General features: G+C 34.8%; 1 protein-coding gene across 1 annotated transcript; it reads right to left on the minus strand.

Moving 5' to 3' along the window:
- Positions 1 to 784: 784 nt before the first annotated feature.
- On the minus strand, positions 785 to 1,581 carry LOC148761423 (uncharacterized). The gene is made up of 2 exons (XM_088808216.1): positions 1,099 to 1,581; positions 785 to 844 (listed from the first exon to the last, which is right to left on the minus strand). Exons 1-2 carry the CDS (start codon positions 1,579 to 1,581, stop codon positions 785 to 787), a joined length of 543 nt encoding a protein of 180 aa, XP_088664342.1.
- Between the last annotated feature and the right edge of the window lie 9,048 nt (positions 1,582 to 10,629).

Here is a 10,629-nt window from a genome sequence, read left to right on the forward strand (position 1 = left end):
TCAGAAAGGCACACATATTTAACCTCCACTTTTTTCAAGTAAATAATAAAGGTTAACACAAGCGAACCACCCAAACTTGATAAGGACTAGGCAAACAAAATAAAGAAATGAAAATGTTAAGCAGCCTTTGTTTTACCTGTGTTTAGTTAACAGCCTTAACCTTCTCATTTATTTTTAGATATGCCTTTGCAACTTCTCCTGAAATCATCTCATAATTCTTCCATCTAAGGTGGTAGCACACCCTCCATCCAACTGCGCCAAAATATGGTCTTCGTGTGAACTACATTTTGAGTAGTGGTAGACCCTTTAGTGGTGTCTTGCTCAACCAGTTGGGGTGTCTTTTGAAAAAATTGAATCAGTGAAATGTACAACAAAATATTAATGACTCATGTTATGAGGGCAAAATAAGAAACATGCATGCTATAATTTATAAGCATTTTAGGACAAATTCATAAAAGATATTACTTAATCACGGAGATATGCTTCGCGAAGTCTGGTAAATGTTTAATTTATATACTAAAATGATAAAACCATCTGAATTTGATTACAAGTAACATTTGGATTCGGAAAATCTTTTTCTTTTATTCATTTTTGAATATTGAGCAAAGAGAGGTTTAATAATTTTCAATATATGGATTTTGGAAAGATAATGTTTTAAAAAAATGTGTGTAAAATTAATGTGGTAGTGGCATTCTCTATGTTCCAATTAGTTTTCGCACTCGTTTAAGATAATAAACGCTTGTTGTCAAAATAAATAATTTATGACCAAGTGCCATTCCAAGTCTCATGCTTGTTTGGCAGAAGACATTCCATGGCAAACATAACCTGGTTTGGGCTTGAAGACCTGTCAAAAACAAAAGGAGTTCATCGCTCATGAGAAACAGGGACGATGAAGCTCAAAATGCCCCCAGCTGCATCGCAGCTCACAGCCCCAGTTGCTAGAATATTTTTAAATTTTTTAAGGTTAGTTTGGTATTAATTAAGATTAAAGAAATATTGATTTTTGTTTCCATCGTGTATGTTTTATTATCAGTATTATCAATTTCATCATCAAGAACAACAAACTAAGCATAACATAAGAAAAAGTTGGGTGGATACCTCGGTTATGGCATGAACAACTCGTTTTGAATCAATGTTGAAACTTGTACTCAACTTGGGGCATCCTCTTAGAATAAAATGATCCAAACAGGGCAATCGAAAATGGTAACCAATTGGGGCGAAACTCTTTAGGCTTGGCAGCTCATCAAGTGGCAATCCTTGTAAGTAAGGGAGCGCTATTCCCTTCTGATCATCTTCAAAGTCTACTTCACCTTGATACCCAAAGACTCGCTCAAATTTTGAAGCCCCATGAATTGACATGTTGCAGAGTCTTGAAAGAGAACGGGTGATACTAATAGGAAATAAGCATTTCAAATTGCTGCACTCTTGAATTTGTATAACTGTAAGACTAGGGAAGGGTATAGGTTGGCGATGACCCTGTGATGATGATGCTGAAGTTTGATCCATTTCAATGATTTCTTCCAATTCCTCACAATCCTCTATATGCAAATTGGTCAATTGAGGCAAATTTCGAGCAAGCATAGGTGATAGGAGAAATTTCAACCTATTACACTTTGACACCTTTTAACCATCTAAGAAATTGAAGGCTTGCAATTTGGATGGGACCCTACAACTAATGTAAATGGTTTAGTTCTATAATCTCTACCCTTGAGAAGAAGTACCTAGCTCGAATTTGAAATATATTCACACAGAAATTAATTGAGTTGCACCCTTTATCATTTCCCAAGTTTGAGAGATAATTTCCGCTAAGACAAAAAAATGTCATAATTTCTTTAGAAATTGAATAAATTGAGGTTGAAAACTCCACTAAGATGAAAAATGGGCAAACTACTATATTGGTTAGCCAAACCAAAAATAACTAGAACCTCTTCCACTTTAGAAAGACTAAAAACGGCTTATTCAAGAAAATATTCTTTATCTAACATGACGCCTAACTCTTAACATTACAAAGGTCCAAGATATTATTATGAAACTATTGAAACAGAAAAGTTTCTTCAATCCCTACGAAAGTACACATATCACTCTATGCTTCTAATTACTCGTAAATCAAGCATTTATTTTAATTTTCGTTTGATTATAAGTTTATGCTATCAAACTTGGGTACAAAGGTCGATTAACATATGACTTGAAAAGTACAAAGTCGAACCTTTTCTATGTAAGATAAAATGATAAAAAAGCTTCAATACCATTTTAAAAAATTTAGATAAACTCATATCTCTTTACTGTATCTAATTAAACTCTTAAAAAGTATAAAACTTTAAAATGCCTTTGGATTAGTTTATTACCGTTGAAAAGATTTGAGTCAAAGGTAAAATTTGAAACCACAATAAAAAGAAAAGAGTATAAAAGAAGTACCTTTAGTTGACCATGCTTGTTAACTTCATTTTGAATGGTGAAATTTGTCAATCTAGGACAATGCCAAACCTCTAACTTCTCCAAGGATGGCAATGCGATTAGAAAGTTTTTCGAGCAAAAGCAACTCAAATTTATCAAGTGTGTAAATCCTAAATGTTTTAGGCAAGGGAGAGTAATGGCACGATCAACTCTTTAGGTGATTATTATTCTTTAACCCATAGGGTCCTTTTATAGTGCCAAATACAATAACCTTATCCTAATATAATTAGAAATCTTATCCTAATAGAATTAGGAATTGTTATTCTAGTCTAATTAGATTTAAAGACTATTTTATAAGGTATACTAATTTAATTAGAATTAAACAATCCTAATTAAATCACAATTCAAGACTATCCTAACAAATCTCCATCTTAGGCTTGAATTCACCAAGCTCCACCTTACGAACCAATCTCTGTCGACACCGCCACTGCCCCAATGGGCCTCAAGCACTACGAACACCAATCAAGTCCAAGCAATACTTGAATTTTACCCCAGAAACTGACTTAGTTAGCATATCTGCCAGATTTTCATCTGTAGCTATTTTCTTTACTACAATGTCACCTTTAGAAATAATCTCTCGAATGAAGTTACACTTGACTTGGATGTGTTTGGTTCTCTCATGAAACATCTGATTTTTAGTCAAATGTGTAGCACTTTGACTATCACAAAACACAACTGTTTATGCTTGTTCAAAACCAAGATCACTAACCAAGCCTTTAAGCCACAAAGCCTCCTTCACTGCCTCGGTCACAGCCATATATTCAGCTTCAGTTGTAGACAAAGCAACGGTTGATTGAAGAACTGCTTTCCAACTTATTGCAGATCCTGAGAGAGTGAACACATACCCCGTTTGAGATCTTTTACTATCTAGATCACCAGTAAAATCTGAATCGGAGAAGCCAACCACACTACGACTAATGTTTGCACCTCCTTTACACACTAAGCCAACTTTAATAGTACCTTTAGGTGTTTTCACAAGCTCCCATGTTTGATCCCAGCGTAGAGACTCAATCTTCTTAGAAGACTCGGCATATGTAATTTCCTCATGATAAAAGTAAGGCTCATCATTTTCTACTTTCACAGATAAAACATAAGAATCAGATTCACCATTAATACAAGTAATGCTTCGTTGAGATTCCAATTCTTGTACCTCTTGCAATTCATTCTGGATTTCACTATCATCCCGCACTGTCACAAAAGCATTGATTTCAAGCTCCACCTGCTTGCCAACTTCTTGGTCTGATGTGTTTACAATTCTAGACTTTATCCCACAAAGTAATGCAGACTTGTCAAAGGTAACATCCCGACTCACCATAAACTTGGGGAACTTACAATCAGTACACCACAACTGATAACCCTTCACCCCATATGCATAGCCTAGGAATATGCACTCCGTTGCCCTCAACTCAAGTTTACCATCACTCACATGAGCATGAATAGGACAACCAAATACTCTCAATATAGAGTAATCAGCGGGCTTACCAGACCAAACTTCCTTGGGAGTTTTTAATTCAATTGCAGTTGATGGAGACCGATTTACCAAGTAGCAAGCCTTGTTGATAGCTTTTGTCCAGAATACTTTGGTTAGGCCAACATTAGAGAACACGTATTTTGCTCTCTCCAGAAGTGTTTTCTTCATCCATTCTACAATACTGTTTTGATGTGGTGTTTTGACAACAGTGCGATGTCTAATGATTTCCTCATTCTTGTAGAATGGACCAAACTCACCTTTGCAAAATTTCAAACCTTTGTTTGTTCGAAAGCTCTCGATCCTTTTCTTAGTCTACTTCACGATCAATGTCTTCCAATGCAAAAAAGTAGTTAACACTTCACTCATAGCCTTCAGAAGATACGTCCACACCTTTCTTGAAAAATCATCAATAAAGATCCACATGTATAATGATCCACCTTTTGATGCCACCGAAGAAGGACCCCACAAATCTGAATGGATGTAGTTTACTGCATTCTTGGTTCGATGAGTTGTAGTGTTAAATTTCACTATATGTTGCTCACAGAAATCTAGCTTTTCACTCTTTTGACCACATAGCAAACTACGCTTCCTCAGTTTTCTAATCCCTCTCTTGCTCATATGACCCAATCTCATATGCCATAAATGTGCTACATCATCTTCAGGATTATTAGATGAGACCACAGAAACAGTTTCAATGATCGTGTTTCCCACTAGACAATAAAGGTCACCGGATAACTTGCCCTTCATGATAGTTAAGGCTCCTTTAGACACATTCAAGGCACCATCTTGGCCACTATATTTGTAGCCCTTCTTATCTAATAAACTCAAGGATATTAAATTCTTTTTCATGTTAGGGACATGTTTTACCTCAAGTATTCTTACCATACCATCAAACATCTTGATTCGAATTGTGCCAATCCCAACAACTGAGAGAGAGAAATCATCTCCTAATTGTACAGTGCCCATATCAACAGATTGATAAGTTGTAAACCAATCACGCCTAGGACATATGTGGAAGCAACAGGCCGAATCTAAGATCTATGTATTCTTCAGGTTACCATTAGTAACTGCAAGAACACTATCAGCTTCCTCAAAAGTATCAAAATCATCTTCAACTACGTTTGTAGTATTTTCAAACTTATTGATCTTTTCATCACCCTTGAATTTAGTACAGTCTTGATGAAAATGCCCTTTTTGACCACAATTCCAGCAAGTTTTCCCTTTTGCTCTAGATTTACCTTTTTTGTCTAAGCCTTTCTCTTTACCTCTACCTCTATTTACAACCAAACCTTCTGCTTGATTTTCATTCCGAATACCACCAACTTTCTTCTTTAATTCCTTGGAATTTAAAGATGCCCTTACATTCTCGAAAGTGAGAGTGTCTCGGCCGTATAGCATAGTATCCATGAAGTTTTCATACGATGGAGGCAAAGAACATAAAAGAATTAGGGCTAGGTCTTCATCCTCAATTTTAACATCGATATTCTTTAAATCAAGAATAACTCTATTAAATTCATTAATGTAGGTATTAACGGGCGTACATTCACTCATCTTGAGAATATACAATCGTTGCTTCATATAAAGCCGATTCGTCAGGGATTTAGTCATATAAATACTTTCGAGTTTAAGCCACACTGCAGCAGCAGATTCTTCATCTGTGACTTCTCTTAGCACCTCATCAGATAAAGCTAGGAGAATAGCACTATGTGCTTTCTCTATAAGGTCATCTTTCTCACCATCAGATAAATTCGAAGGAAGATACTCTTTTCCCTTCAGTACCTTCAACAGTCCTTGTTGCACTAGCAATGCGCGCATCTTAACACGCCACAGGCTGAATCGTTTCTTCCATTAAATTTTTCAATCTCATACTTGGTCGACGAAGTTGCCATAGCAAGATTCAGATTGACCCAAGACCTTGAAGCTCTGATACCAGTTTGTTGGGAAATTGCGGAATTGTCTCTAAAGAATTGCCCAAGATCTAACCCAATCAATAGAATAAAGAAAGAAAGAAATCAAGCACACCCACAAGAACACAAGAATTTACGTGGTTCGGTCTTTTGATGACCTACGTCCACGGGCACAGCAACAGAGAAAAATCCACTAAGAGAAAAATCAAGAAATTACAAGAACAGTCTCAAACTCATAACCCTTATCCTACGTACACCTAAATCACTCTCTCTAAATTTAGGTGATTATTATTCTTTAACCCATAGGGTCCTTTTATAGTGCCAAATACAATAACCTTATCCTAATATAATTAGGAATCTTATCCTAATAGAATTAGGAATTGTTATTCTAGTCTAACTAGATTTAAAGACTATTTTATAAGGTATACTAATTTAATTAAAATTAAACAATCCTAATTAAATCACAATTCAAGACTATCCTAACAGAACCTAAATTATTTAAAAAATTATTTTAATAAATGAAGTATAAATTTCCACTAAACAACATTTTATTATTATTCAAAAGGCATTAAATTCACAATGTTTTTCTTTTGAAAAGCTGAAATTTTATTCACTATTCAGAGCCAGCAACAGGGGTTAACCCCTTGATATACAAGAGCGGCAAGTTCCGTAGTCTGTGTAATTTGCAAGTAGTTAGTGAAGAGTTGAGATTTGGAAGCATCCAGTAGGATTATGAGTAGAACCTTTCTCCATTCTCTTCTGATAAACAAAAAATACAAGAAAAATCCTTAACAAGTTATAAGCCATATCCTTCTTTTGATGTGTCTGGAATGTTGCAGAAGAAGGCACCCTAATAGTCATAGAAGACTTCAACCATATGCCCTCGTCAGTACATTATTTTGTACAAGGCTTCGACCATATGCCTGACTTCGTGCAATCCGAATCCACCTTCATTACCTACTATGGATAAGCTTGTGATGAATATAATATTTTCAACTAACAACAAGTTATGAAGATGTCTATCCTATTCATGGTTCAGCTTCAGCAGCTTCCCTAGTTTCTTTCGAATAAAGGATATTCTAACTAATGCAAAATTGACTTCACGTTTTTGCTCTACAACATAATGTCAACTTCCAGATGAACTGGATATTATCATCTGGAGTCATATTCTTTAACACCCCTGTCCACACCACTTGGCTGGTCGGTTTATTGGCTTTCACGGAAAAATATATGCGCATTTACTTCATTTTGTAAAAAGAATTGAAGCGGTTATCTGGTCCAAGGAATGGGAGACACATGGAGAAGTCTTAAACATGCAGAGCTCCAAGGGAACAATACAACCAACAAGTGGAGAAATGTTAATTGACCAGGGCAGCACGTGGGTGAATCACGTTTAATATTTTTGTGAATGGTGGAGAGATTTGCAGGTGCAATGTTTCTTATCTTATGTGAAAGGGAAATACAGAAAAAATCAAAGATAATTTAAGTTTTTTTTTTATCTTCAATATCTCTTTGAGTATTCATGTACGTATAAATTTTTCTCGTCGATTCTCAAGATGATGACGAAATCAACAGTAATTAAGCGAATATCTAACCAGCTTGGAGGTTGTGAATGTGGCATGAGGACATCGATATCATGTTATGTGGAGGATGAGAGTATGGATCGTAGGCTCTCGATAATGTCTGGTAATTATCTTCATCAATATTGAAAGCAATTGAAGTGTACCCACCTGCCATTGTTGATCACGCCTTCTTGTTTGCAAAGATAAGATGCAAGTGTTTGTGCGGCCGTTAGAGCCGGTGCTTGCTGCTTAAATGCTGAAAGAACTCGTGAGAGAAGGCACGTTTTATTATGGAAAAAAAAAAAAGATATGAATGCATTCAATATTTGAGCAAACCAAAAAGGCACGTTTACTTGTGGGTCATGGGGCTCGGTACAAGACAAATTGGCAATATGGCTCACACTTGTCATGTACTAGATGCTCCCTCTAGAAGCTCTTTGGCCATCATGTGCTATCAGCATTATTATTATTATTATATGACTTTTATATATTTTGATTTAAATTTTATTGAAGGTAAATATATTAAGAATTTTTTTTTAAATTAATTTCCTACCAAAAAATTATACTTAATTGTCCAAGGACATGAGCTCGCAGATGAAGCATGTAAGCACTATGTCATTGAAGCCAATTTGGGTTCAACTGATTTAGTATGCAATAAGTGTCAATTAATTAAGAAAGCAGTGAAATGCATTTATATTGTTGAAATAAAAAAATTAATAGACATATCATCAAAAACACTTAGAATATAGAAATTATTGAATAATTGATGTGATCCCTTTATTGTATTTTTGTCATTTGTAATTATTTTTCCCTAATGGCTTTCATGGAAAAAACATCACCCAACCATTTTGCGGATAATGGATGCATATATGGACAAATATAAAAATATCCATAATTATTGGTAAAAACATGATGAAAATTTATAGTAAATTTTAGAATAAAATTTTAGTATATATTTATATACATATTTTAGATTTATAATATAAAAATTATATCACATAGTAGTATTACTAATTAAATGTTTATATATACATCGATAATATAAATAATCATATTACATTACAATTTATATTATAAAAATTGAAATAAATTGAACAAATTTGTAAAATATTAATGTTCAAAAGGTTTGAACCCATTAATAATACCTAATACCAAATATTAAAAATTCAAGAGAGTCGAGAAAAGGGTGTCCTTACCCCTAACATGGTCCTCAATGAGCACAACTGATCGAGCCACCTCTTGAAACCATTGGCTTAATCCACGAAAACTAGTTACAGCAATTATTATACATTTCTCATTCCAATGCACTCTATCGATAAAGTTAGAAGGTTACCACATTTTATTATAGTATATTTAAAAATAATAAATTAATATGATAAATAAAAGGATTTGTGACAATATTTTAATCTAATTTGTAGTTCAGAAACTAAACTGAAAATGTATGAAGTAATATTCTTAAAATTATTCTAAAAATGCACTCTATAGGTCAAGGTGCATCTCTACTTTTTGAACTATCATTTACAGATCATGTTTTATTTTCCCTTATTTAATTCTTGTTCTTTATCAGGAAATCATGCCTCCTCCTAGTCCCTGTATCTGTCTCATTATTTCGTTGGGAGGGTAAAAGAAAATGAATCAAAGATAAAAGGCTGAACAGAAAAGCTTATAAAAGATAACAAATTTATTAAGGGAGCCTTCTGATGTATGGTGGTGATTTATCTGACTGCCTTCTGATACATCTTTCTTTATCATGCAAGGATCCTTCAAAACCAAACAAAATGAGACAAAAAGAACAAGAATTATTAATTTTATGTTAACAAGTAGTATATGTTGGGAAATTGCGGAATTGTCTCTAAAGAATTGCCCAAGATCTAACCCAATCAATAGAATAAAGAAAGAAAGAAATCAAGCACACCCACAAGAACACAAGAATTTACGTGGTTCGGTCTTTTGATGACCTACGTCCACGGGCACAACAACAGAGAAAAATTCACTAAGAGAAAAATCAGGAGATTACAAGAACAATCTCAAACTCATAACCCTTATCCCACGTACACATAAATCACTCTCTCTTAATCTAGGTGATAATTATTCTTTAACCCATAGGGTCCTTTTATAGTATCAAATACAATAACCTTATCCTAATAGAATTAGGAATTGTTATTCTAATCTAACTAGATTTAAAGACTATTTATAAGGTATACTAATTTAATTAGAATTAAACAATCCTAATTAAATCACAATTCAAGACTATCCTAACAAATCTCCACCTTAGGCTTGAATTCACCAAGCTCCACCTTACGAACCAATCTCTGTCGACACCGCCACTGCCCCAATGGGCCTCAGGCACTACGAACACCGATCAAGTCCAAGCAATGCTTGAACTTTATCCCAAAAACTGACTTAGTTAGCATATCTGCCGGATTTTCATCTGTAGCTATTTTCTTTACTACAATCTCACCTTTAGAAATAATCTCTCGAACGAAGTTACACTTGACTTGGATGTGTTTGGTTCTCTCATGAAACATCTGATTTTTAGTCAAATGTATAGCACTTTGACTATCACAAAACACAACTGTTTGTGTTTGTTCAAAACCAAGATCACTAACCAAGCCTTTAAGCCACAAAGCCTCCTTCACTACCTCGGTCACAGCCATATATTCAGCTTCAGTTGTAGACAAAGCAACGGTTGATTGAAGAACTGCTTTCCAACTGATTGCAGATCCTGAGAGAGTGAACACATACCCCGTTTGAGATCTTCTACTATCTAGATCACCAGCAAAATCTGAATCGGAGAAGCCAACCACATTACAACTAGTGTTTGCACCTCCTTCATATACTAAGCCAATATCTATAGTGCCTTTTAAATATCGAAAGATCCACTTCACAGCTTGCCAATGTCCTTTTCCTGGTTTATCCATGAATCTACTAACCATACTAACAGCATGTGAAATATCAGGCCTAGTACATACCATAGCATACATAATGCTACCCACTGCATTAGCATAAGGAACACGAGTCATGTACTCCTTCTCATCCTCCGTTTGTGGTGATAAACCAGTTGAAAGTTTTAGGTGTAGTCCCAATGGAGTAGTCACAGACTTAGCATCTTGCATTCCAAAACGTTCTAGTACCTTTTGAATGTATTTCTTTTGTGACAAACATAATCTCGACGCTCGTCTATCTCTGACAATTTCCATACCCAATATTTTCTTTGCATCACCTAAGTCTTTCA

This window comes from Theobroma cacao, chromosome 7 (assembly GCF_053813885.1).
Source record: "Theobroma cacao isolate CCN51 chromosome 7, ASM5381388v1, whole genome shotgun sequence".
Lineage (NCBI taxonomy): Eukaryota > Viridiplantae > Streptophyta > Magnoliopsida > Malvales > Malvaceae > Theobroma > Theobroma cacao.